We start from the raw sequence: 27505 nt of genomic DNA, 5'->3' as shown, positions 1-27505 counted from the left end.
GAAAAGCCTCCCGAAGCTCCCAGCCTGTTGCTTATTCATTCAGAGTGGGAAAGCGCCAGCCCAGCGCGGCCAGCCACAGCCGGGCTGGCCATGTAAGGCCCCCAGGCGGCCCTGCCTGCCCGGTGCCCTACAGAGAGCCTCGTGCAGCCCTGGGCACCGCCCCTGCCCTGCCCTGACCCCCTTGGCCTCGAAATGCTGTCATCGGAGGAGCCGTCCCGCTCGGGACAAGGCCAGGATGGACAAAGCTAGAGCTGGGGCGGGAAAGGAGCCGTCCTGTCCTCGAGGCCGTGGGAAGAGAAGCACGCACGGGGGGCCACTCCTGAGAGCCTCTCGGTCCACCAGGCCTCAGCAGAGGGGCCACCATGGCTCTGGCCCTAACTGGCTGGCAGCTGGTGTGGGGCGCCTGCGTCTGCGTCCTGGTGCACGGGCAGCAGGCGCCGCCAGGGCAGGGCTCGGACCCGGGCCGTTGGCGGCAGCTGATCCAGTGGGAGAACAACGGGCAGGTGTACAGCCTGCTCAACTCGGGCGCGGAGTACGTGCCGCCGGGGCCTCAGGGCTCCGAGGCTAATTCCCGGGTGCTGCTGGCGGGCGCGCCCCAGGCCCCTCCGCGGCGCAGCCAGGGGGGCCTCCGGCGTCGGCAGGCCCCGTCCCTGCCCCTGCCCGGGCGCGTCGGCTCGGACACCGTGCGCGGCCAGGCGCGGCACCCCTTCGGCTTCGGCCAGGTGCCCGACAACTGGCGCGAGGTGGCCGTCGGGGACAGCACGGGCATGGCCCGGGCCCGCACCTCCGTCTCCCAGCAACGGCACGGGGGCTCCGCCTCCTCGGTCTCGGCCTCTGCCTCTGCCTTCGCCAGCACCTACCGCCAGCCGTCCTCCTTCCCGCAGCAGCAGTTCCCCTACCCGCAGGCGCCCTTCGTCAGCCAGTACGAGACGTACGACCCCTCGACGCGGACCTACGACCAGGGCTACGTGTACTACCGCAGCGCGAGCGGCGGCCTGGGCGCGGCGGCCGTGGCCTCGGCTGGGGTCGTCTACCCCTTCCAGCCGCGGGCGCGCTACGAGGAGTACGGAGGTGGCGGCGGCGAGGAGCAGCCCGAGTACCCGCCGCAGGGCTTCTATCCGGCCGCCCCGGAGAGGCCATACGCGCCGCAGCCCGCCGACGGCCTGGACCGGCGCTACTCGCACAGCCTGTACCACGAGGGCACCGCGGGCCTCGAGCCGGCCTACCCCGACCCGGGCCCCGACGCTGCGCAGCCCAACGGCGGCGGGGGCGGCGGCACGTACGGCGGCGGCGGGGGCGACCCCCGCCTCGGCTGGTACCCACCCTATGGCAACATGCCGCCCGAGGCCTACAGCCCGCCGCGGGTCGTGGAGCCGCAGCCCCCCTTCCGCGTGCTGGAGCCTCCCTACCTGCCGGTGCGCAGCTCCGACGCGCCCCCGCCGGGCTCCGAGCGCAACGGCGCGCAGCAGGGCCGCCTGAGCGTGGGCAGCGTGTACCGGCCCAACCAGAACGGTCGAGGTGAGTCCGTCCAGGCGCCCGGGGCTTCGTCCATCCTTTACAGAATGCCTCCCCCGCCTGCTAAGTCAAGACCCCCACCCTGGCCCCCATCGGCAGCCCAAGTGCTTCCCAGGCCTTCGCCACCGTCCACACATCCCCATGGCGCCAGGATTTGGCCAGGCAGGCCAAGGCTCTGACCTGGGGGGTAGGGGACGGAGGGGCTGGATAGGCTTTGGAAAGAGACGCTTGGGTCATCTGAGGACACATAAAGGAGCCCCTCTCCCCGCCTCTCCCTTGTTCCCACTGGGGCACGTCCTCCCCTCTTGGAGGTGCCCCTCTGCCAGCCTCACAGGGTGAAACACGGAGCATCCGGGTTAGAAAGGCCTCGGGAACACCTCCGGAGGTGTGACAAGTTCCCGGTCACTGGGCATAGGTGGGCTTGGCGTGAACGAACAAGAGGTTAGAAGAGACGGTCTGGCCTGACAGGAGAGCAGATTGGACCTCCCGGGGTTCCTTCGCGGGACACTGCCAGGCCCGGACTAGAGAGGCACTGGCCTGGGCACCAGAAAACTTAGTAATCTACTTAAGTAATATTTCAGTGCATTTTTAGATCAAAAGTCATGCCAAAAAAAGATGAACAAAATATCAAATTTTGAAATAGAATCAGTAATGGTGCCATGCCAAACTGTATTCAAGCCAGGGAAAAACTGAAAATTAGCAATAGCAATCTGTCTTTATATGAAATTTTGATATTTTCTTCATCAGATTTCTTTTTTTTGCAGTACTGCTGATTTTTTTAAAATATTGCCTCAAATATTACTTCCCTTAGTTACTGAGATCTTAGATGCCCTCTTAAGTTTTGCACCCCAGGCTGGGATGCAAAAGTCCCTGGAGGCAGTTGTGGACAGGGATGGGGGGGAGGTTGAAGATATGACCTAGTCTCGGGAAAGCTGTCTGCACACTGGAAGAGGCGGCCTTCCTTCTTCAGATGAGCAGCTCCACACATGCTCTTCTAAGGCAGGCTACCTTGGCTAGGGCCCATGAGTGGTCTGGCCAGGGCTGAACGGCCATTGACCTAACCTCTGCCCTCCTAGAACTCCCTTTCCTGCTTCTGTCTCTGCAAGTCTGCAGTCAGCTCTGGTCAAGGTTTTCCATTCAAACTCCAATGTGTGTGCATTCCACGTCAGCCTTGCCTCTTTCAGGTTGCAATTAATATTCCTGATTCTTTACTTCTGCTTCTCTGCTCCACACCAGGGTGGCTGTGCCAGGCCCACCAGGTGAGGGCTAAGCCCTGAGGGGCTTAGGGACACAGATACTGCATCTCCAGCCTTTGTTCCTCTGCCTCTGTCCACATGGGGATGCATCCTTGTCTCCAGCCATACTGACCTTGGGTGAGAGGCTGCTGCTGGGTTGCAGGGGTGGGGACTCTTGTCTCTCTGTGGGCTGCTGGAGCCCAAGGCTAGGGGAGGGACGTGTCCCCAATGGTAGTACTCGCTCCCTCACATTCAGGGGCTTCCCGGGTGGTAGTAGTGGTAAAGAACCTGCCTGCCAATGCAGTAGACGTAAGAGATGCGGGTTCAGTCCTTGGGTCGGGAAGGTCCCCTGGAGGAGGGCATGGCAACCCACTCCAGTATTCTTGCCTGGAGAATCCCATGGACACAGAGCCTGGTGGGCTACAGTCCATAGCGTTGCAGAGTCAGACACGACTAAATCGACTTAGCTTCAGCTCTCCCTCACATTCAAAGCATAGCCTTCAACTTGGGATGCTGAATCCCACTTTGAGAACCTTCAGGTGCTCCAGACAGGAGCTAGAGGGAGGGCCCTTCTATGATGTGATGAAGGATTTCTCGGCCTCACCTGCATCTGATTCTCAGCAGGACTCGCAGCAGGCCTGCAGTGGTGTGTGGTACCACCCTGCATCAGCCCCTGCTAGAGCTCCGTGGAGGAGAGCACGTTTTATCTATAGGCTAAACTGTTGTGGTGAATTTTCTTCGAATGCAAGACCGCGGAGTGGGGCTCAGCCAGAAGCGCTCCACCTCTGGGCGGAGGAGAAAACCCAGGCCTCAAATAGCAGTACTGGCAGAGCCAGGCCTTGGACTCATCGTCTGTGCCCCGAGCCAGTGGCTTTTTCTAAGGCCCTTCTGTGGCTTGTTAGATCTTAAGGTTCAGAGGGAGACTGACCAGGGCAAGGCTGTGTCTGGAGTGGAGGTGCTTGGTGCTCAGGAGGGCCTCTGGCCATTGCCCCTGATCCCCAGTGTTCATTTGAGATTAAAGACAATTCTGCCCTGAAGGAGATGCCAAGCTGAATCCAGGCCCTGCCCTGAGGGAGGCATAGAGGAGGGGGCATCTCAGGGCTGTGATCAGGCAGGCATTGGGCGGGTGGGGAGAGGGTGGTGGTGTAGGGGAGCCAGAGGAGGGGCCTCCCCAGTCAGGGACTAGGAACCAGGGAGGACTTCTAGGAGGAGTAGGTACCCAAGTATTGCTGCAAGTTGTCAGCACCCTCCAGGTGCCCCTTCCCTAATCCTGGAGGGGATGGTGTGTGGGTGGGGGATACAGGCAAAATCCGGGCTCACAGAGAGGCCAGAGAGGGAGCAGTACCTTCTCCCCCATCATTTGTTCCCCTTCCCACCCTGCTAGGCTGGGACCATGGAAAATCCCGGCTCGGGGAAGGCCAAGCTTTGTGCTTGAGATCAGACCCCCAGGCCTGGTGTGGGAGTCCAGGGCGGATTCTCCGAGGCTGACCTCATTCCTCCTGGCCGCACACCCAGGGGTCTGAGGCTGGGCGCTGGCAGCCCGCGCGTGTACGGGCGTGGACATGTCCTCACAATACCAAACACATGTGCGCACCGCCCACGGCCTCCACGTTTGGGCGGTTTCCAAGCGCCTGTCCGGAGCCTGGTTTCTTCCTTGGGTGCCTGTACCCGCTTCCCTCCCACCCTGGAGGGGGGACCCAAGGGTTCCTGCAATACCATTGTCTCTGAAACATGTAGCTGGACGGAAGGCAAGGAAACAGGGGCCCAGGTCACATACCTGGCCTGACTGTCCCAGCAAATCCAGGCAGAGGCCTGGGGATGGGCTGCCTGCTTCCCAGGCCCTGCTGAGACCCCTGAGCTGTGCCCCTCCCTCTCCCACGGCCAGGCTGTCTCCTCCTAGCCTCCTTGTCCCTGTTCCTGCCTCCCCACAGCCTCAGCTCCTCTGATCTGCTGATATTTGTGCGGACTAAGATGACTCCAGGCCCTGGAAAACCATGCCTCTTCTCCCAGGGCTCCCCCTTACACCCCTGGCCTGTTTCACTGGTTCTGGCCACCCTGTGAAAATAAGGTGGAGCAGCTGCCCTGGGAGGATGGCCAGTTGGAGGGCATCCTCCCAGGGCACCTCTGATGGCTGTGCCAGCCCTGCCTGGCACGGTTCCTCCAGCTCTATCCTCACACAGCCAGTTGGAGCTGTGACTGCCCCCTCCCTGGTTTCTTCCAGTCCGTCCTACATGTGAGGTAGATACACCCTTGCATTGCTGACCACATTACTCTCCTGCTCAATGAGGTTCTGGGGCTCCCAAGGCCTTCAGGACAGAATCACAAATGCCTTAGCCTATCGCTCCAGAACCTGAGGCACCTCCTCCCGTCCCCTCCTTCTCCATCTCTCAGGCCTCCACAGCCCCCAGGGATGGTCTGGGCCTAGATATTTCTAGGGTCCGCTCCTCTCCATCCAGCCTCCTGCGCCCAACAGTCCAGATGGGACCCCTTAGTCCCTGAGAGCAGCCTAGGCTCCCTGCTGCCTGCCCTTCTCCCCACCAGGACCTGCCTGCCTGACTCAGGTCACGCACCCACCTCCACAAGGCTTGAAGGAGATGCAAGGGCAGACAGAGCAGGCCTCCACCCAGCAAGCATCCGGAGTCAGAGCCCCCCGGCAGGAATGATGATCACAACTCCAACCATTTGCAGAGGAGCACCTGCTGAGCTTAGTGGCCTCGATGTGCAATTTCATTCACCCCACAGCCTCCTAGAGAGGTGGGGATTACAGGCCAGTGGTGCAGATGAGAAAATTGAGACCCGGGAAGGTCTCACAGCTGGATGCGGCAGAGCCAAGACTTCACACTGAGCCTGTCATGTCTTCATGACTCTGAGAGGACCCCACCCTCAAGCCACCTGTGAGCCAGGCCCCAGTTCTCCCAGCCACGTCCAGGGGGAATAATTCTGCTAGCATATGTTGGACACTTTATATTTATACATCACCTCTCTTTATTCCCATAGCAACCCCACCAGCCAGATGCTGATAATCCATCCCATTTCATAGATAAGGTGGTGGGTTCACTTGCTGATTATCATATGACCTGTTAGTAGTGAAACCAGAATTTGGGTCTGTATGACTCCCCATCCTGGGTTCTTAACCCCCACGCATTATTTTTTTCCTAAATCTTCATGTATGGAGGCTTACCTCTCACATCCATTTGGTCATTTAGCAGATACTTGACTCCTACTGTGTTCTGGGCAGTGAGCACTGGTTGTGACAAAGTGAGATGAAACAGAATGTGCACAGATTTAGAAGCAAAGAACACCTTCCCAGTGTGGTGTTAGCATGAAGCCCTATCATTTCCACTCCAGACTCCAGAATATTTAACAAGCACATGGACAGCACCTGACACTGTTCTTGGAAATTTACAGTTAGAGTCGTTTAATCCTCCTAACAGGCTTCCCAGGTGGCACTAGTAGTAAAGAATCCACCTGCCAATGCAGGAGACGTAAGAGACGTGGGTTCGATCCCTGGGTCAGGAAGATCCCCTGGCGTAGGAAATGGCAACTCACTCCAGTGTTCTCACCTGGAGAATTCCATGGACAGAGGAGGCTGGCGGGCTACAGTCCACGGGGTTGCAAAGAGTAGGACACGACTAAGCACACATACCATCCTCATAACAACCTTTGTTGTTACTATTACTCCCATTTTGCAGATGAGGAAACTGAGGCCCTCGGAGGTTAAGCAACTTGCCCATGACTGCTTCAACTGGTGACTGGTGGAGGCAGAATCGCAGCTCAGCACTCCTTCTTCCTTCCCTGAAGTTGTCCCAAGTTGCTCCTTTAGAAAGAAATGGAGTCTCAGGCCTAGGAAGTTGGAGTAAAGGGTCAGACAGCTATGGAGACAGAGGGGCCTGGGTCCTCTCGCTGCTCCCCTGTTTGGCAATCGGAGGTCACTGGTGTCAGAACAAACAAGTTGTGTCGGGGACAGCCTCCTTGCAGGCAGACTTCCTGTCTCCTCTCATATCTGCCAGTTGAGGGCCACAACCTCTCCCCCTGCTCTCAAACTGGACTGTCCCTGCAGGAAGAGACAGCTCCTGTTTTAAATAATTATAATTGCAACTGATATTACTGAACCCTTAATGTGTATCAAGGACTTCCCTGGTGGCTAGGACAATAAAGAATCCTCCTGCAATGCAAGAGACCCAGGTTCGATCCCTGGGTGGGGAAGATCCCCTGGAAGAGGGCATGGCAACCCACTCCAGTATTCTTGCCTGGAGAATCCCATGCACAGAGGAGCCTGGCGGGCTACAGTCCATGGGGTCACAAAAAAGTCAGACACGAATGAAGCGACTGAGCACCCACAGTATGCCCCAGACACTATGCCAAGCATTTTATTTTTGTTTCTTCCTTTAGTCCTCCCGGCAAGCTTGTGAGGTATTATCACCCCCATTTTACAAAGGAGGCAGCTGAGGCTAGAGAAGTTCGGTAACTCATCCAGGGTCCCAGAATTCATCAGCAGCCAAGCTCAGATCCAGGCTGACTCCCCTCACCAAACCTCATCCTCCCCTTCTGCTCCTGCCCCTCAAGGAAGGGTATGTCTCCACCTTCATTGTTTCTCTCAGATCTAAACCCCATTAAGACACACAAAGTTGGATTTTTTTGCCTTGAGTTCACAGGCCCCACAGAGCTTGTTGGGGTGGTGGCCCAGCAGGGCGCTTCAGGCCCTATAAGTGCCAGTCTGCTGCCACACTTGGCTGGGGCAGGGGGGTTGGTGTTCTGGCCTTTGGCCCCCTCTCCTCCTCTCTTCCACTCTAGGTGCTCCCATCTCAATGCCCTCTCACCTCCGAAGGGGCATTTCACCTCCAAAGGGGCACTTCTCCCCAGTAGTCCCAGCCCAAGTCCACGCGACTCCTGTCCAAGCCAAGAACACATGGAAAACTCCCCAGGGCAGTGGCTGGAAAGGCAGGAGAGGAAGGGCGGGGGAGGAGCCGGTGGCCGGCCCCAGCAGCCCACACCTGCTTCCAATTCTGTGCCCGGCATTCCTGCGGAGCAGCAGCCCGCTCGGGAGGGAGGGAGGCCGGAAGGAGAGGCTGCTCCCATCCCTCCCCTTCCCCAACCTAACAGCCTCCTCCCCACAGGCGGCTGGAGCCAGAGGGCCTTGCTGTCTGGGTTCTGGAGTGCAGGGCCAGGCTGCACCTGGGTCCCTCTCCCCCTTACTGATGGGCACCCAGAAACCGGGCATCTCAGCATCACCTGAAAATGGAGCAAGGGCATCAGGACACCAGAGCAGGAAGGTGCCCAGAGGGGGAAGTCGAGGCCTGAGGAGCGTCAGCCACCCGAGTCTCAGGAGACAAGCCGCCCTTCCTCCCTGTCGTGGGCTGATGGGAACCATGGTTTTCCAGCCCCAAAGCTAATCCTTTCTGAAAAGAAAGGGCTTTTGGAGTCAGTCCTAGCCTCTACGTGATAACGAAGGCTGTGCTCCCGTAGGTAGTGCCAGCAGACCCTTTGTGGGATACCAGTGTTTGTCCTCAGGCTCGCTGAGGGCATGCAGGTGCCAGGCCCCGAGCTGGGGTACAGGGAACTCAGGGGCACCCTGAACCCATCCCTGTTCTCGCCGGGGCCTTAACCCCGGCAGGCAGGATGCCATGGTCCAGGTCCACTTCCTTCTCTTGCCAACTCGCCAGCTCTCAGAACACTCCGTGCACAGACCTGGGCCACAGCGGGGTGGCAGCAGACAGGTGGTGGAAGAGGGAAGAGGGAGGGGCACCGGGCGGTGGCAGAGGAGGGCTAACAAGGTAGGCCTTGGGACCTCAAGACTGTACCCCGATGAAGGGGGGGTGTGCGTGTGCCTGCACAGCAAGGAATTCCAGGGCAAGGGCACTATGGGATCAGAGATCAGTGGCAGAAAAGGTCAGTTGTGCTAGGAGCTGCCTCCTGCTCCTTGGGGTTAAGAAATCTGGAAGGCCAGGTTAAGGCCAGACCACAGAAGGCTGGCTGAGGAGAGCAGATACCATCTCGAGGAAATGCAGCCATTCCACAAATATTCATGGAGTGCCTTTCTCTGTGCTGGTCTAGCGCTGGGTATTCATGAGTTTAAGAAAAGAGACAAAGTCCCTGTCCTTGTAGATCTTGTATCTTCATGGGTGAACATGATAAGTAAATAATAGAAGGTGGTAAGTACTGTGGAGAAAGCAGAGAGAAATCAGGGAGCTCTGAAGTGTTGGGAGAGCTTGCAAAGGCGTCAGGGTGGGCTTCATGAAGGTGACTTTTGAGCAAAGAGTCAAGTAAGTGAGCCAAGCAGCTATCTGCCAGTAGAGCATTCCAGACAGAAGAGCCAGCCAGTGCAAAGGCCCTGAGGCAGGAATTCCCTGAGCTTTCAGGTGTGTTCCAGCGTGGTGGGAACAGCACAGCATGGGTGTGGGGGCCTTATAGGAGACAGGTAAGAGAGGTAACGGGGTCCAGACCATGGAGGTCCTGTAGGCTACTGTGAGGACTTTGACTCTCCACTCATGGGGGAGCCACTGCTGCTGCTGCTGCTAAGTCGCTTCAGTCGTGTCCGACTCTGTGCGACCCCATAGACCGAAGCCCACTAGGCTTCTCTGTCCCTGGGATTCTCCAGGCAAGAACACTGGAGTGGGTTGCCATTTCCCTCTTCAATGCATGAAAGTGAAAAGTGAAAGTGAAGTCGCTTAGTCGTGCCCGACTCTTAGCGACCCCATGGACCCTACCAGGCTTCTCCGTCCGTGGGATTTTCCAGGCAAGAGTACTGGAGTGGGGTGCCATTGCCTTCTCCGGGGGGAGCCACTACAGTGACATTTAAGCCGGGTCTCTTTCTGCTATGCTGGGAGTGGACTGTGTGGAGGCAGACAGCAGGAGTTTGAGAGGAGGCTGGTACAGAGATCGAAGCTGAGGTATCAGCAGCCGAGCCAGGGGGATAACAACGAGGTGGGGGGCAGTCAGTTTCAGCATATATTTTGGAGATAGAGCCAATGAGCTTTTCCTGATGAATTGGATGTGGGGTGTAAGAGAAAGAGAGGGGTCGGGCATGATAGAAAAGGGCTATGTCCTGTGCAGCTGAAAGGGTGAAGTCACCATAAGCTGAGATGGGCAGTTTTGTAAGAAAGATAAAAAGTTCAGGTCACTGAGAAGGGTCTGAGGGGCAGCAAGGGAACCTAGGAGACCACGGGATCTGTAGAGCCTTCTAGAGGTGGGGGCAGGGCACTAGGCAGGGCCTGCAAGAGGGGAACCGTGGGTGGGAGGGTGGGCATGCTCACACTGGGAAGAGTGTGAGTGATGGAGGGGTGTGAGGAGGCAGCAGGAGGCAGAGGTAGCTCACCTCCCTGGCGGCCTCCTCCAGCTCTGCCCCGGCTATTTCTGGGTGGTTTGCTCAATTGAACAAACACTTACCCTCCTCTGGGTCTGCAGCTGTCACCCAGAGTAGCGAGGCCATCGCTGCCCTTGGACTGCCTCTCCCCGTCTGGTGGGGGCAGCAGTCTGTAGGTGATGGGGAGCCACCAAAGGTTCTGGGCTAGGCTCAGTGACCATCCTAGCTCCTTTGCCTGGACTGTATTGCCCTTCACGGTGGGCCACAGTGGATCCTGCAGAACCTTGCCTGCCTTCTGGTCACCCAGGTGTGGCACCGACAGTTTAATGTCCTGATTATTAGACGATCATTTCCTAGGACCCAGAGCTGCCAGCTCCCGCCCCCGAGGCCCTCCCGGCCCATCCTTATTCCAGGCCATGCTCTCTGAGCTTCCTGCTCTCCCCACCGAGGGGCTGCTCTGGAGTCAGGCCACTCGGGCCAAAACATCCCTCTCTCTACATATTTCACAACCCACTGACCGGTTCCTGCCGGACATTGTTTATCCTCCAGCTCCAGGCTCGAGAGATTAGGGCTCTTTGGCATTCCATTTGCCTTCAGCTGCTTCGTGTGAGCAGGAGGCTGGGGAGAAGGATTTCAAAGGAGACGAGGTTTATGGAACTCACAGGAAAGAGGAAGCCAAGAGGAAAACAGGTGAGGTGTAGGCACGCGGAGGGAATGTAACCTCAGACCCTCCGCTCTGGGCGGCCGCCAGGAACCGCTGAGCAGGAGGGAACAGATTCCTTCTAAAGCAGGAAGGATTTAGGTCAGACGGTGGGAGAATTTCCTGGCAGCTAGAGTATTGTCTGCAGAGGTTGTGAGAGGTCCTGGGCTCTTGCCCAAAGCTGGGGAATGGCCTGAATAGCTCCTGAAAAATATTTTAATCTCCAAGTGTTTATGGAGCCATCAAACCTGCTCTCACGGGACGGTTACTCTAATCTCCCCGTCATCCACATGGGGAAACTGAGCCTAAAGAAGGGCCGGGACCTGGAACATGAGGCGCAGGGCGAGATGGCAGATATCGCCTGCTGGACTCTCTCCCACCAGAAGGCCCCAGCTGTGTCCTGCCAGGGAGCAGGAAGACAGTCCTCAGCCTTCCACAGGCTGGTGTGGGGGCCAGCCGGCAGCTCCAGGCCCAGCCCAGGTGAGGCGGGAGGACATCAGACCCCCAAGAGGCAGTGTGCAGGGGCCCTGGGTCCCACTGAGAGGAAGCCCCAGAGGCAGAGCAGGAATGCTGAGTGGTGGCGCTTGGCCCCCACTCTGTGTCCTCCCAGCCCTGGAGGGTTTAATGGGGCCCCCGAGGCTGAGGGACTTCCTCCAGACCAGAGGCTGCCTGCAGAGTGGCCTTGGGACTGGTTCACTCACACCCAGCCCCTCCCCAGCCGAGCAGCCTAGCTTCAGTCATCCCCAGGGCCCTTGCCCTCTGACTCAGTGTCCTCCCAACCCTAGTCCAAAGTGTGCAGCCTGACCCCGTGTGGCCAGCACACTGTCTCTGGGGAAGAGTGTTCACCGGGGGTCAGCCCCAGGCTCCCAGCCCTCAGTCCGTGTTAATGGAAGCAGTGAGGCATAGACAGGGGCCAGACCCACCCAGGGCCTCACAAAAGGCCTGTGACAGAAGGGTAAGAAGCCAGGCTCCTGCCTACCCCCTGGGCAAGGACGGCAGGCCGCTGAAGGTGACCAGGCCTCCCTGGGTAGCCTGAGCATGCCCATCGCCCAGCCTTTGAGGGGGCAACCCCATCCCCAGGAGACTGGCTAGATCGGGCATGGAGGGTATAAACTGTGGAATCGTACTCACAATGACAAGCAATGAACGACATATCTTAAAAGTTAATATTGACCGGAAGTCAAGAAATGGAATGAGACCCATAAGACAATATCATTCATATACCTCACGGATACATAGCCACTTCCAATTTTATACAGAGACACAGACGTTCAAAGACATGTCTAAGGGTCAGGGTAAGGATGAAAAGTTAAAAAAACGTAATTATGAGAATGGCCTTGCACAAACCAGTGATAATGGTTGCTCTGAAATGATAATTCATTTCTCTGCATTTATAAAAGTTCTCTGCGTTTATAAAAACAAGTGTCTCCAGAAAAACTTCCCACTACACTACTTTATAATGTCTCCAGTGTGAGGTCCACAAGCTGGCTGACTACATACATTCTGCATAAGACATCCCAGCCCCGGCCCCCCCACAAAATTACATCCCATGACTGATGGTTCTCCCTGCCTTCTGATGACCTGATGACCAGGATCTTCCTTTTAAAATGCACATTTCTTGGGATGGTAGGGAAGAGAGGTGAGCACAGGTCTTGTTGGAACTGAACTTTAACCAACATTGGCCACTCTGTCTGGAGGGCCTGGATGTGCCTCCACAAGCCAGAGGTAACAAACCGGCACCCCTACCCCTACATCCACAAGTGCCCACTCAAGCTTTCCCTCAGCCCCCTTCCAACACCACACAGCCCACCCACACACCCAGGCCCCTGTGGAGAGGCTGAAGCCCAAGCCTGCAGGCCTGGCTGCTGATGGAATGCCTCCTGGGAGAGCAGCAGAGAAGGAGGCATTGTTCTCCCTGGGAAAACATACCAGCTGAGGGAGGGGGCCTGCTGTTCCCAGAGACCTCAGTGGGGGATTTTAAGGGGGGTTGAGGGGACCCAGCCTAGACTCTGTCATTTCCAGTAGCTTACCCCATGGCAGTGAAGGTGGGGAGTCACAGGACCCCCGCGCTGGTCAGAGATGCAGAACAAAGAACATAAAATAATGATCAGGGTGATTCCATTTAAGTTCTAGAAAAGGCGTAACCAATCTAAAGTGATTAAAAAGCAGATCAGTGGTTACCTGGGGAGGAGGGAGGGAGGATTTACCGAGAAGGGCCAGGGAGGAGCTTTGAGGAATGATGGGAACAGACCACAGCAGGACTGTGGTGGCTCTAACACCCTGTGTCCATTTGTCAAAGCTTATCAAACTGTATGCCTAAAATCTGTGCATTTGACTGTGTAAATTGTAACTTTAAAAAAATCGTCTTTATACAAAGAAGAAATAACACGTAAGGTCCTAGAAGGAGAGGTTGGGACCTGGAAGCTCTTCCTGGGGCTTCCTTGACTTGCTGTGTGACTGTGGGCAAATTCATTGCCGTCTCTGAGCCTGCTTCCCTCCAGCACCACTGTGTGCCGTGGTTTCCTAAGGGAGACAGGCTGAGGAGCACGCTTGTGGATGAGTGGAACAGTAAAGTGTGAAGCCACAGATCAGTAAAGAAGCTTGCCTGACAGAGACTGAGAGCGTAACAGTCAGCCCTGAAGCATGCTGAGGGGGTGAGTGGGGCGTGAGCCCTGCCCTCAGGGAGTACAGACTGGAGGGGAGCAGACACAGGTGACTATGATGAAATCTAGTAGTGAGGCAGAAGTGTGAGCAGCTTGGAATGTCACTGCCAATCAGAGAAGCCTTCCTGGAGCAGGAGGCACCTGCCTGAACCTGAGGTTCCTCAACAGTAAGAGGAAAAGGGTCATCTTTGGCTCAGCCTAGGACCAGGAGCAAGCTTCAGTGTGTGGCCAGGATCAGAATCCAGTATGTGATCAGAGTCAAGGCGCAGTCAGAGGCCGGGAGCACACCCGCCCCGAGTACCCGCAGCCTCTTAGCTGGCTCTTTCAGCTTCTCTGGACTGAGAGGAAGGGTCGGGCCAGAAAGCTTTGTAGAGTCATCTGTACAGTGTTTATTGAAACCGAGCCTGGAGTGGGGGTGGCAGGCTGCCTCGTGCCAAATGTGGGTCTCATGCAGCTTCAGGCCCAGCTGACCCACCACCACATGTTGCTGAGGGAAAGGCTCTTTGATAATGGGAAGGGAGCCATTCCTGGCCATTCACCCCCTTCTCCCCCACCCACAAGCTTCTATGGACCAGAGAGTGAGAAACAGCTTGATTCGGAGGTGGCCCTTGCTTTCAGGGCCTGACGCTCCCTGGGGAAATGACTGCAAGCATTCCTAGGGGCTTGAGTAACGGGGCCGAGGCTGGCCAAGACAGCCCCCATCAGCCAGGAGCCACCTCATCCTCACCCACCCTTGTGCTCCGTGCTTCCTCTTCATTCCTAGCAGGTGAGATCACACTGGCTGCTCCCGCCTGAGGCCTGGGCCCCAGGCAGGCAGGGGTGAGGTCTGGGAGCCCCAGAGATGAATTTGTGAGGGGTGACAGGCAGGCAGAAACCTCTGGGAAAAGCTCAGAAGCCAGTGTCCCCCTCTTCTGACTCGTCTTCTGGACCTGCAAGCTGACAAGAGGATTTTGGCAGCAAGAAGAAGGGGCTAGAAGCCTGTCCGTATGACTCAAGCCCCCTCACTGTGCCTGCCCCCCAAAAAACAGAGGGCTTGAAAGAAGCTAAGAAGAGCTTACAGCTTCATTTTATCATTTATCTGCCAGAAGCCCGGCAGCATGAGAGAGGAGGGGACATGGAGACCCAAGCCCATTCCCCTTTAAGCTGGTGGCTGAGCTGGGATGGAACCCAGGGCTCTGGAGGCCCCCCAGCCACCTCCAACCCTACCCCTTCCACATACCCAACATCAAGATCTTTCCTTCTTTATTCCGGGTGGCTAGGGTCTGGACACCTGAGTTCAGCTTCTGCTTAGTCCTAATAACTTACTGGGATGAAGTTATGTACGGGATGGGGAGCAGAGTGGACAGACCCTTGGCTGCAGCCTGACCGGAGGAACAAGTGATCCAGGGACTGGACCAGGCTCCAGACTTCCCCTGGGCACTGGGCCCCAGGCCCTCCTCAGACTGGAGGCCAGAGGCTGCAGACGGGAAGGTGTGGTCCACTCTGGGGGCCAATGACAGGATGAAAGGAATCCTGAGCGAGGCGGGCTGGGCGCCCAAGCCGAGAATCCTGCCCTGTCAGCAGCCTGCTCCGGGGACGTGTTTTCTTGTGAGCCCCTCCCTTCCTGGCCACCCTCACTTTCGCCAACCGCCACTCACCTGGCTCTGCCCAGGAGCCTCTGGTACCCGCTGAGGGCTGGAAGCCTAGGGTTCGCTCTTGGCAGTTCACGAAGAATGCCAGCTGCAGGGGAGAGACGAGCAGAGAGTGTCTGGGGGCTGGTGCCCTGGGAAATAAGGATACCAATGGGAGTGTCTGAGTCAGGAAATTGCTTGGTTCATTCGATCCTGCCCACAGGCCCTTGTTCATGCTATGCCCCCTGCCGAGAGCACTCTTTTGTCTTCTCCAGTTCTCCAAATCCACCCCCCAAGTCTCCCAGGAGGCTCAGTGATCCCCACAGCATGGAGTTCCAGAGGTTAGCCCCTACTCCCTGACGTCCCTGACCCCACACCCGAGCCTAGAGAGAATGATTCATGTCACACACCTCGCTTACACACATACTGGGAGGCTTCCAAGAGGAAGTGACAGCCAGTGTAGAGAACTGAGAACGACCAAGGACATTTGGGGTTGGGGAGGTCTCTGAGCTGTAAATTTAACTCTGGTCCTCCTCAATGCCAAGCTATTGCTCCCTCCTCTCTCTCCTTCCCACTCCTCACTCCAGGTCTCCCTGACTTGGTCCCAGACCCCAACTACGTGCAAGCGTCCACTTACGTCCAGAGAGCCCACCTGTACTCCCTGCGCTGTGCTGCGGAGGAGAAGTGCCTGGCCAGGTAAGGAGATGACGTGTGGACAGTCACTGGGAGTCACCCAGAACCTGCCTGCAGGCTGCACCACCCTGGCCTTCTCATTGGTGAGCCTTGTCTGCCCCCAGGGTTTCAGGTGGGGAAGGGAATGGGGAGATCCAGCTTTTATGTATACATCACCCTGCAAGGAACTTAATGACATTTCATCTTCACACCCGCTAGTGATAAAGAACCTGCCTGCCAATGCAAGAGACATAAGAGATAAGGGTTCTATCCCTGGGTGGGGAAGATCCCCTGGAGAAGGAAATGGCAACTCACTCCAGTATTCTTGCCTGGAGAATCCCTTGGACAGAGGAGCCTGATGGGCTACAGTCCATGGGGTTGCAGAGTCAGACACGACTGAGCAATTTAGCACGCCACTTCACATCAGTAACTGAGGAGCAGTGAGAAGAACTGAAACCCTCAGATCTGAACTGCGTCATGAGAAGGTTCCAGGAAAGTCTTCTAGCTGCCGTCAGGACAGAGGGCAGGATTGTGGAGCCATCTCCACAGAGGACAGGTGGAGGCTGGCCAGAAGGGGCCAAGGGCACAGGCAGCAGTGAGGCCTCCATCGCGTGTTGCCCCCAAGAGCGGGGAAGGCCATCAGCACTGGAGCCCAGGAGGCCAGCACAGGGACTCTCCATTACACCTGGGTAATTCTGCCTCTCGCAGAGCTTGCTTCTCAGTTTGACGGCGAATGTTCTGGTCAAATATGTATGCGTTGAGGACATCTCCCCGCGCCAAAACAACTAGTTAAAGATTACATTGACTTACTTCTTTTGTTTACATCTCTCTATGTTGAAAGCACCTTAATTATTTGCTTTCTTAAAGCAGTTGAACTCTTGTTTCACTTTCGAGTATCTGGGAAGTGCTTGGGGATCTCACTGATCAGCATTTTCTCACTGATGGAAAATGTGAGAAATTTTCATTCTCTGCCTCTCATTCACTGCCATTCAGAGTAGCTGACCGCAGACCGTTATCTGTCTGTAGCAGGATGAGGGTGCTTGCAGTGAATGTCACTCAATTCACCACTTCCTTCATCGAGAAAGTCTTGCTTCAAAAAAAGAAGTATCAGCTGAACTAGTGTGATCAGTGATGTAGCTGATTTACATGTTGGTGGAAGTTCCTTATCTCCTTACAGACTGGCCACAGACAGTGTGAGAGCTGGCAGAGGTCCAGGGACCACATGTGAGTCCCCTCAGCGGGCCTGCCCACTCAGGTCTTGTACCTGGGAACAGAGCATCATAGTACTGCTCTTACTACAGTGGCTTCAGAGAATAGGAATTCAGTCTCCATGGCTGTCCGTTGAGGCTGAGTTTTGAAGAGTCTTGAGTCAAAAACCAAACTGTTACTCCATCTTCATGGAACATCCCGTGTGCTCACACCTGGGCCCCCAGGGGGGCTGGGGAGGAGGCGACCAGGGCTCTGTCCAAGGGCTCTTTTGATCTAGCTGGAGAACCTTGGTAGCCGCTCACCCAGATCCAAGCGACAGGGAGTGGAGGAGAGCTGGAAGGGGTGGTTGGCAGGCTGGAGCTGCGCGAGGCCAGAGGAGGGGGCGGTTGGCAGGGGCTGAGGCATCCGCGGAGGCTGGCTGTGGGATTCAGACCTAGAAAATGCAGCAGGACCAGCGCCCTGGAGCGGCAGGGCCTGCAGAGATGGCCGAAATCGCGGCCGCAGACCAGTGCCAGCCCACAGACGGCAGGCGGGCCTCAGACGAGGGAAGGGACTTGCGCCAAGCCTCACTGCGGGCTTGTGGCCAAGCTAGGCCTAGAACCCAGACCCTAATGGGTTCCCACGGTGTGCCGAGCCCAACAGAAGGGCAGGATTTAGCTGAACAGAGGGAAGGAGGATGTTCTGTTCCAGCGCAGACAGAGACAAATTCCAAGCCTCCCTCAGACAAGGCCAAGGGACTTACGTCCTGGCAGACAGAAGCCTGCAGCGCCTGGTGTCCAGACATCTTCTCACAGAGAGCTAATCCCCATGACTGGCCATCTCCTGCCTCTGGCCTCAGGGCCCAACCCTTAATGATTGCTAGGGAAGTGCCCCTGAGGCTGGCCAAGACAGCTGTCCGCAGTCAGCTGAAGGGGGGACGCCTGCAGTCAGCCCTTTTTCCTACCTACGGGGGGTGTGGACATGTCCCCTCACTGCCGCCCCCCCCAGCTTTCTCTCTTTTCCCTTCCCTCCTCACAAGGCCCATCTCAGTTGGCAACCGGGGGACAGCAAGTGAATTGTGAGCAGGCAGTTTGCAACCAGTGCTCCCTCAAACAGGTCAAGTAGCTGGCCCTGAAGCCACACAATCAGGGAGAGGTGGCCTACTCACACAGGCCCAGCTCGGGGTGTGTGTGGTATCAGGGTGTGTTGGAGGCAGTGCTGTTAGATCTCCCAGGCAGTTAATATCCCCGTAAGTGGGGCAATCCCAGCAGACTTCTTGGAGGAGGGGACCTGAGTTGGGGCTAAGAGGCTGGTTGGGTTCTGGGTCAAGTGAACAGAACAGACAAAAGTACAGTGAACGAGTTAAGTCTGTTTGGGAAACAGTATTTGAAGCTAGAACCCAGGGTGTAGGGGGAAGGGAGAAGTCAGAATCTTTTGGACAAGGCTGTTTTTAAAAAAGCCCTCCAAAGATTTTGATGTGCCCCCACGCTCAGTTGTGTCTTACTCTTTGCACCCCATAGACTGTAGCCCACCAGGCTCCTCTGTCCATGGGATTCTCCAGGCAAGAATACTGGAGTGGGTAGCCATTCCCTTCTCCAGGGCATCTTCCCAACCCAGGGATCAAACCCAGGTCTCCGGCATTACAGGCAGATTCTTTACCATCTGAGCCACCACACTCAGGGACTGTCCCCAACTGAGAGTCATAAGCAGGCATCAGGGATCCTCAGAGGGTCATTATCAGGCCCTGCTTTAGAGCATCCCCACCAGCAGCTTCCAGCCACATGGCAGAGGGGAGAGGGCGGCCAGCAGAGAGGAGCGGAGGCCTGAGCCTTGGCTGCAACGCAGGGGTCAGCTGTGAGAACCTTCAGGGACAAGACGGCCCGCGCGGGGTGTCTCTGGCTGGTACCTAAGCCCCGTCTCCCACCTGTCCCCACAGCACAGCCTACGCCCCTGAGGCCACCGACTACGACGTGCGCGTGCTGCTGCGTTTCCCCCAGCGTGTGAAGAACCAGGGCACAGCGGACTTCCTCCCGAACCGGCCACGGCATACCTGGGAGTGGCACAGCTGCCACCAGTGAGCAGCCGCCCTGCTTCTGGGCCCGGACCCTGAGCCCCACGAGCACTCTGGCAGGGGCGGTGCTGGGGGGGATGGGGGGCCCATGAGGTGTTTTCTGCCAAGAATCCATCACTGGGACAAGGACTTTTCAGCGGAGCCTTAGCAAAAGCTGGGCTGGAAGATGGGACATAGAAGGATCGTCCTGGATAGGAGATGGAAGCGTCTAGAATGCAGGGCATCGCCCAAGGGAGGAACCCAGGGAGGAGTGAGGGGTCCTGAGGAGGTGCCCTCCTGGGGTGCCTGGCTCGGTGGGGACACCAGAGATGCTGCCTGTGGGACACAGGGGCCCAGGCTGGTCAGGAGGCAGGGTCACCCAGGCCGTCTCGGGAGGGAGCGGGCTGGGCAGGGCCGACTAGGCCCTCTCTCCCGCTCCTCTCCCGCCCCAGGCACTACCACAGCATGGATGAGTTCAGCCACTACGACCTGCTGGACGCAGCCACGGGCAAGAAGGTGGCCGAGGGCCACAAGGCCAGCTTCTGCCTGGAGGACAGCACCTGCGACTTCGGCAACCTCAAGCGCTACGCCTGCACCTCGCACACCCAGGTCAGGTCAGGTCGGGCTGCAGAGGCGGGGCCGGGCTCCGGGGGCGGGGCAGAGCTGCCTGGAGACGGCAGGCTGGGTCACCCTGAAGACAGGCTGGTGCCGAGGCTCCTGGCCACTCGGCTCCTCCAGAGTGCGGGTCTTCTCGCCAGTCCTGAGGCCACCACAGGGCTCCTCGGGGCCTACCCTGCACCTCCATTTCCAGGGGTGTCCACTCATGGAAGGAAAAGGAACATTCCAAGGAGTCCGGATGGCTTAATGTTCCATTTGCCTAGCTGGGCCCCCAAATCCATCTTTATCGAGAGTGTCCATCTATCCTGCCTATCTCTCTCTGTCCATTCATCCATGCATCTCTCCCAGGCATTCCCCCACCTTCATTTCACCCCTCCTTCTGGCTATTACATCTCTCATTGCTCCGGTCCATCTGCCCAGTGAGCCTAGTACAAGGCAGAGCCATGCTGAGCAGCTACTCAGGGCAGGGAGGGCAGGGTCAGGACAAAGCACAGAGGAAGGAGGCCCCAGGCTGCTGAAGTGGGCATGGGGTGGCTCTCTGAGGAGTGCACAGCACCCCAACCTCTGCTCCTGTCCCCTCTCCTAGGGCCTGAGCCCAGGCTGCTATGACACATACAACGCAGACATCGATTGCCAGTGGATTGACATCACCGACGTACAGCCCGGGAACTACATCCTCAAGGTAGGGCCCCCTGGAGGCACTCCTCCAGCCTGATGTCCTCACCCCTGACATAAGCTGCACATTCTGGTGTACACCCTCTGGGTGTTAGATCTCACAGGCAGTCACGAGCACTCTAAATGGGGCAATCACGGTAGACTTCCTGCAGGAGGGGACCTGAGTTGGGTCTAGGAGGCTGGGTGGATTCTGGGTCAAGTGAACAGAATGAAAGAGTTAAGTCTGTGTGGGAAGCAGTATTTGAAGCTGGAACCCAGGGTGTAGGGGAAAGGGGAGGCCAGTATCTCCAGACTAAGGCTCCTCCTTCACACTCCTGTTGCTCTGCAACCAATGATGTCCCCTGAGGTCTGCACTTCGCATCTGAAGGTCTTAGTCTCAAGCAGACACAGCCTCTTCCCATAAAAAATGCCCAGGAAACTTCAGCCCAGGTGTGGTAATGCCGGAGGAGGGGGTGACTCTCCTCCCTAAGTGACAGAGGACTTGGAGAGCCTTCTGGGAGAGGACACTGCCTTTCCCTGAGACACAGACAGGACCCCCTGCAAAGCCAAGGGCTTTATCCCCTCTGGCCTGAACCCCTCCTCCACGTCCGATCATCCCAATGCCCCTTGGTTGGGGGCACAAGTAGAAAAGCACGTCAGGGACACAGAACCCAGCATGGTGCCTCCATGCAGGCTGGGCAGGTCATCACAGCCTCACCTGGGGAAGCCAAATCTTAGCCTCTTTCTTGCAGGTGCAAAGCCAGGGTGGGGCTCACGCTACTGGGCTCCTTGGGCTCTTCTCCACTCTGGAGTAAAATAAGAGCAGAGAAGGTGGGCCTGGAAAGCAGCTTTAACCTGCACAGAGATGGGCTGCTAGGCGGCTGCCTTCAGAACCCAGCAACCCAGAAGCTGTTGGTTGCAGCCCTGTCCCGAGCACCTCTCACTGGGCTTGGTGAGGCCTCTGCTCAGCCTCACCCAGGGGCCAGCATTGTTCAGGGTATCTTTTTTCTTCCCTCATTCATCCACTCAACAGACTCACACAAAAGCTCTTCTGAGTTCTAGGTTCCAACGATTCGTGACATGTAATGCCCAGTTCCTGCCTCTAAGAAATGTAACTTAAAGACAACATCACTGCATCTCTTCTTAAATGCTCTGCAGATAAGGCTGGGTGTGGCCTAACTCGATGAAGCCCTCCCCTGTCAGGCCAACATTTTAAAGACTTCCTCGTGTCCCAGCAGCTCCTCTTCAGCCAGGTTATGCTTGGCTCATCATCTCAGTTGAGTGTCAGGTGCCTTGGGCTCCAGGCCAGGAGATGCCACCTGGCATCAGGTAGGCCATCAGTGGATCATCTAGATGGGCACACGTGGTGAAAGGGTGCGGGCTTCGTAGTCAGGGAGACCAGGCCTGGGATCCCTGCCCAGCCCCTCACTCGCTGCTGGGTTCCCTGGGCGGTGGCTCTGGACGCCCTGTGCCGGGCCCCCTGTCCTGAGCTCTGACTGAGGAAGCCTCCTGTCTTCCAAGAAGGGTGATCTGATGGTGCTTTCTTTGACTGTGAGCTGTCTCTCCCTTCTCTGTCTGTGTCTCAGCCTCTTCTCCCGTCTCTGCATTGGTGCGTCTCTTGGTCTGGCGTGGTCTGTCTCCGTTGCCCTGTCTCCCTCTCTTCTGTCTCCTCTGTGTCTGCCTGTCTGCCTCTCCACCTTCCTTGGCGACCAGGTGAAGCACAGCCCCCTGATCAGACCCCTTTCCATCTGTTCCCTCCCTTCTTCAGGTGCATGTGAACCCAAAGTACATCGTTTTGGAGTCTGACTTCACCAACAATGTCGTGAGATGCAACATCCATTATACAGGTCGCTACGTTTCTACAACAAACTGCAAAATTGTCCAGTAAGTGTTCGGCCGCCCCACTCGAGGAGCAGGCAGGGCCACCTGAAACACGGAGGATACCTGCCCTGTGGGTCACCTTGATGGCCACACACGGCTGCAGCTGGACCAGCCCACAAGCTGGGCAGGAGGAGGCTCGTCTGTGCCCACCCCAAGCCCAGTGCTCAGGATGGGGGTGGCGCTCAGGCTGCAGGCGCTGATCTGGGGCGTGGCCCCCCATCTCTCAACTGGAGACTAGCAGGGGGCGTCGAGGAGGTGCAGGGCTCTGCAGGCCTTGCTCTGTGACTCCCTCACTCTGACCTCAGGCAGCTCACCTCACCTCTCTGATCTTTTCTCTTCAGCACTTCCCACGCAGGCTTGTGAGGCGGATTGAAAGGCCTGACAGATGTCTCTGCGTATTCCAGAACCCTTACACTGGTGCTCAGTGAATGGCAGCTATGTGAGCCTTAGGGTCCCTGTAAGGTGGATTGAATGAAGCAGTCCCAGATTAGAAGGGATTCTGGCTAGAGTCACTTCCAATCGGTCATCAGCCCCTGGGCCCCCTGGTGGAGGGAGCTGATGAACTCTGCACCCGGGCCTTTGGCACATGACTCCTCAGCTGCCCGGGCTGGCTGTCCTCAGCCTCTCTCCTGATTCCTCACGTGAAGTACTTTGCAGAGGGACTGCCTGCTTACAAACTCAATAAGAAATTCAGTTGCCTTCTGTGTGAATTTTAAATGCTTGATCAGGTCAAAGCAATTCCCTTCCATTTAAAAACTAAAGAAAAAAAGAGTAGTCTTCTAGAGCTGTAGTCCATCACCTAGGGGACAGCTGGCAGGGATTCTGAGGCCCAGAGAAGCACTTTTCCCCAAACATGCCTGCTTATTAATGGTTCACAGATATGAGAGGCTTAGCCTGTCACCAGCGTCAGGGCTTAGCGTGTGACCAGGATTGGGGCTCAGTGTGTGACCAGGATTAAGGCTCAGCATGTGACCAGGGTCAGGGCTTGGTATGTGGTGCTCCGTGTGTGTTTACAGATAGCCGCTTCACCCTTGGCTGCTACCACTAAGCTAACTGTTCACAGCCCCCCACCGCACTGTGAGAAAAGTAGCCTCTGGTTCAATTCAGAGATTCTGTTCCTCATTAGTGGAATTAGATCAGAATTATCCAGGTCACGGAGTGACCTGGGAACGACTGACTCCTGCTCCATCCCTAGCCCTTTGGCAGGCCTGGATTTCCAGCACCTTCTTGCTCCTCAGGGCTTGTCTCTTTCAGCCATTAAAATTCCAGGGATCACCTAAACAGTAGAGGTTTTCTGGGAAGCAGTTGAGGGAAGGAGTAGCAGGGGCGGGCGGGAGAGAGGCAGGAGCCATACAAGAGGAAAGAGGGCTGAGGGGGGAGCAAGGGAGGCAGGGAGCCCACACGCCCTCTTGTCGCTCCTGCTGCTGGGGAGGGAGCATCCAAACAGCCCCCTGTTTTCCGGAGGCACCCTGAGCTGGGCCCCTCAGCAGGGTGGACAGAGCAGCTGCCCACACCCTCTCCAGCTCCCCCGGGGCCCTGCGGGCACCGGGAATGCCGAGGCCCTTCCTTCCGAGCCCTTTACATAAGTGCTTGGAGAGGCTCAGGTCTCATTAGCGCGTCTCCGCAACCCTGACCGCAGGCAGGCGGCTGGGCCAGCGCACAGGAAGCTGGACGGAGCCTTCCCAGAAAGGCCACGGGACTGACGCCTGTGGGTTTCAATCATGTTTCTGAAGAGGAAAAAGGAGGCCTTTTTTTCTCCCCCCCAAAAGTACTGAGTTAGAAGAAGTAAGAAAGTATTTCCAGACAGTAGCTAATGGCCTAGAAAACAGTCTGGAGCTCAGGGCATGGGGCAGTGTGCTGCCATGACCATGCCCTGGGTGGGAGCCCATGAAACCCCTCTTCTTAGAGCTGGGGGTGCAAGGCCCCTTTCCCTGAGCCCCGATGACTGAGGGGAGTGGAGGGGAAGCGCTCAGCTGGGGAGGTGGTGGGGGCCTGGCTGACAGTCGAATGAGGTCTCCCTGCCCCTCAGCCTGCCACTGACCTGCTCTCTTTCTTTCCTTAGATCCTGATCCTGGGGAGGTGTATACAGCCGGCCCACCTCCCCACCTTCCAAAGCAGGCCCTGCTCCCCAGGCAGCCTCCCACCAGGACGAGCCCGGCCGGAGGGGCCCAGCCCCCACTCACAGGCAGGGGCAGCTGGACGCGCGGGAGCATCCTTCCCTGCCCGCCTCAGGGAGCGAACGGGGGCCGAAACCACAGGGACTCCGGATGCCAGGCCCCACTGTGTACTTAACTCTCCCCTACCACGTTATTTTGTTGGTTGTTGGTTTTTGTTTTTTATATTTTGGCCATACCACAGAGTAAGATTGCCCAGGCCTGGGCTGAATAAAACAAGGTTTTTCTACTCTGTGGTTTTCTGCATGTGGCCTGCCGGCCGGGATGACCAGAGCTAGGTTGGGCTCAGGGGACACGCTTGGGATCCATCCTTGGCAGCAGAATGTGGAAAGGGCAGCCACCACCTTGTCAGGACCACAGCTTGACCGAGAGGGCCTCGAGCCCCCGGTGGAAGCCCCATAGTGTCTCTCGGCACCAAGCCCTCTGCGTGGGGAGAGGCCCACGACACACTGGGGGAGGGGCCCCCGGCATCTCATCCTCCACCACCACCCACCCCCCCTTGCTCTCAAACAGTCACCCCCTCCACCAGCCACCTGCCCCCTTCTCGCATATTGAGCGCCTACTGAATGCCCAGCCTATGGTGGAACAGAGTGCACATTAGAGTCAGAGACAGTTCCTGCTCACAGGGGCTGGAGGGGGTGCACCCCCCAACATGAAAACATTCCCTACCTAGTGAGACAGCCTCTGGGGGCAGTGGTGGAGCCCAGGAAGGGAAGGGAGAAGAGCTTACTTGGCAGAGGCTGGTGGAGGCGGTGGCCCGTTCGCTCCTGTCCTGGCAGCAGTACCCTGAGCTTCTGGACCCCAGATCCGGGCCGGAAGGAGCAGAGGAAGGCACTTCCCCTGCTCGTCTCCTCCCACAAGCCCTTGGAACACCTTTGCACCCACACCTGCCAGCTCCCTTCCTTCCCAGGGCAGTGACAGTAATGACAAAGGGAAAGAAACTTGGCCCAAGAACCCGGGCTGGGAGTTTCAGGGCCAGTTCTCCTGCCCACCGGCTGTGTGACTTTGGGCAAGGCCTGCAACACCTCTGGGCCTCAGTTTCCCCGTCAGTAAAATGGGAATGCTCTCCTGCCTGGCCCACATGTGGCATGGAGAGCCCGTGAGCTACTCCTGCAGGTCAGCCGCAGGGTGTTAGGCCACGTCCAGGTCCTTGTGGTCTCTCCCACCTGCTGCACTCAGAGTCCTCCAAGGAGAAGGGGGTGCCCCCTTCTGGCTCTCACACTGGTCATGCCTCAGGACCCCCGGAGCAGGTAGGCGCTCCAACAGGGTGGAGAGGGCCGTCTTCCTGGAGCCATGCTGTGCTTCCAGAAGGCCCTGGCCCCAGCCCACTGGAGCCCTTGAGCCATTCACCAGCCCAGGCAGAGGACAAGTGGAACGTGGCTACAGCCCCTCTCGCCTTCCCTCACTAAGTCTTGCTAGGGTTCGACTCTTTCCCGACTCGGGGGGAGGGCTGTGGCCCTGCCGCTCTCCATCTGGAGCTGGATGGCAGGACTGAGAGGGGGTGCAGGCAGAAGCCTGCCTTCCAGGGGTCCCGTTCTGCCACAGCCTGTACCCCTGTGTGCCTCCAAGACTCTGTCCTGACTCCAGCCCCACCGCTCTCCTTCCTAGGTGCCCCCCAGGAGGGCAAGGAGAGTTCAGACAAGGTCACCAAATTCCAGACTGTCAGAAGGTCCCAAGAGGTAGAGTCAAGAGTCCCCAGTTGCCACGTCAGAAAGCTGAAGCCTAGAGGAGCCTGTCTGAGGCCACAGGCTTCAGCCGATGCTCAAGGGAGGCTCCTAGGGAGGCCCAGTGCTCCTGGGGAACGGGGACTGGGGGACTAGAGGGTGAGGATGAGCAAGACTGCGGCAGGAGGAGCAGAAGGGGAGGAGGCGCAAACCACCTTCAAGCCTGAACCAAAAAAAGGTTATTCCTTGGAAGCCGCCTTCCAAGAAAACAGTGTGGGGCTTGCTGGGTGGTAAGGGGCTGGGTGCCAAACAGGTTCCCTCTTGGTCCATGGCAATGCCTGTGTGCCAAGCCCCTCCTCTCTGCGTTGGGGGTCCCTTGGCATCTGCGCTGGCCGCACACCTGATGCCCGCCCCTGGGGCCAGCCTCCTGAGGAAGGTTCCTGCTTGCCTGCTGCTTCAGACTGAGTGAGGTTAACGACGCCTGCCCTTCCAGCTCGGGGCAGGGGCATCACTCCCCAGCTCCCACCAAGCATCTCCCCTTCATGGTCAAGATACCAAAGCCCCGTTGGCCACCCTCCAGACCTCTGAGCCCTGCTGGTCATGCCCAGGGATGGTCCCAACACAGCTACTCCTCACTGTGGCCAAGTTGGGTACACACCCAACTACAGCCTTTGTTGGGAAGCCCCACCTCCCCATAGACTCCTTGCTGCCCCCCAGACTGAGTCCTACAGGCAATGCCCGTGGGCAGGATGGGCACCAGTCAGCTAAGGAGAATGAAAGGCACTGCCCACATCCTAGAAACTTCACTGGGGAATCAAGGATTCAGGTCAAGAGAGCAGCCAGAACTCAGGACCCAAGGGCTCATCTGACACACATCACCCTGGAAATTGCAGCAGAACTTTCTAAGAATGAGAAAGTCCTAAAAAAGCTTCAGCAGAGAAACTCAAGGCATGGAAGACAGGGGAAGCAGGTATGGACTTTGGTTCCCATTTGCCCTAGCTAAGTGAAATCATTCTTTAAAAAAAAACAAATTAATGTAATCCACTTTGAGCCCCTGGTTACCAGGTGGGAAATTCAATGCTCTGAGCCATTTTACTCTCATCCTAGAAGCCTCAAAAGGCCCAGAACATCAGAGAGGGGCCTGTGGTCTTCAGTCCCCTCTAGTCATGGCATGCAGGCTTGATGAATGAACACTCGAGGGCAGGTATCTCTGCTTCCTGCAAAGCCTAGGCACAAGGACCCCACGCAGCATGTCCCTTGAGGTTCATACATCCTCAGGGCATCGCCAGTAGCAGGACATTGTCCTTGCTACTAACTCCTCCCTCCTTTCCTCTTCCCATTTGGGACAACCTTCCATCACCCCAGGACTTGCCTGGTAGCTCAGACAGTAAAGTGTCTGCCTACAATGCAGGAGACCCCGAGGTTCGATCCCTGGGTGGGGAAGATTTCCCTGGAGAAGGAAATGGCAACTGACTCCAGTAATCTTGCCTGGAAAATCCCATGGACCGAGGATCCTGGTAGGCTATAGTCCATGGGGTTGCGAATAGTCGGACACGACTGAGCGACTTCACTTTCTGT

At 57.2% G+C, this 27505-nt stretch overlaps 1 protein-coding gene across 1 annotated transcript; it reads left to right on the top strand.

The window, feature by feature from the left end:
• On the top strand, nt 1–24493 carry LOXL1 (lysyl oxidase like 1). The gene is made up of 7 exons (XM_027521145.1): nt 1–1518; nt 15614–15722; nt 18823–18960; nt 19389–19545; nt 20141–20236; nt 21977–22092; nt 24152–24493. The coding sequence occupies exons 1-7, from the start codon at nt 363–365 to the stop codon at nt 24156–24158; spliced, it is 1779 nt and encodes a 592-aa protein (XP_027376946.1). The 5' UTR covers nt 1–362; the 3' UTR covers nt 24159–24493.
• Nucleotides 24494–27505: the final 3012 nt, after the last annotated feature.

This window comes from Bos indicus x Bos taurus, chromosome 21, assembly GCF_003369695.1.
Source record: "Bos indicus x Bos taurus breed Angus x Brahman F1 hybrid chromosome 21, Bos_hybrid_MaternalHap_v2.0, whole genome shotgun sequence".
Classification (NCBI taxonomy): Eukaryota; Metazoa; Chordata; class Mammalia; order Artiodactyla; family Bovidae; genus Bos; species Bos indicus x Bos taurus.
The sequence above is the reverse complement of the archived record's forward strand: the minus strand, read 5'-3'. Positions and strand labels throughout refer to the sequence as shown.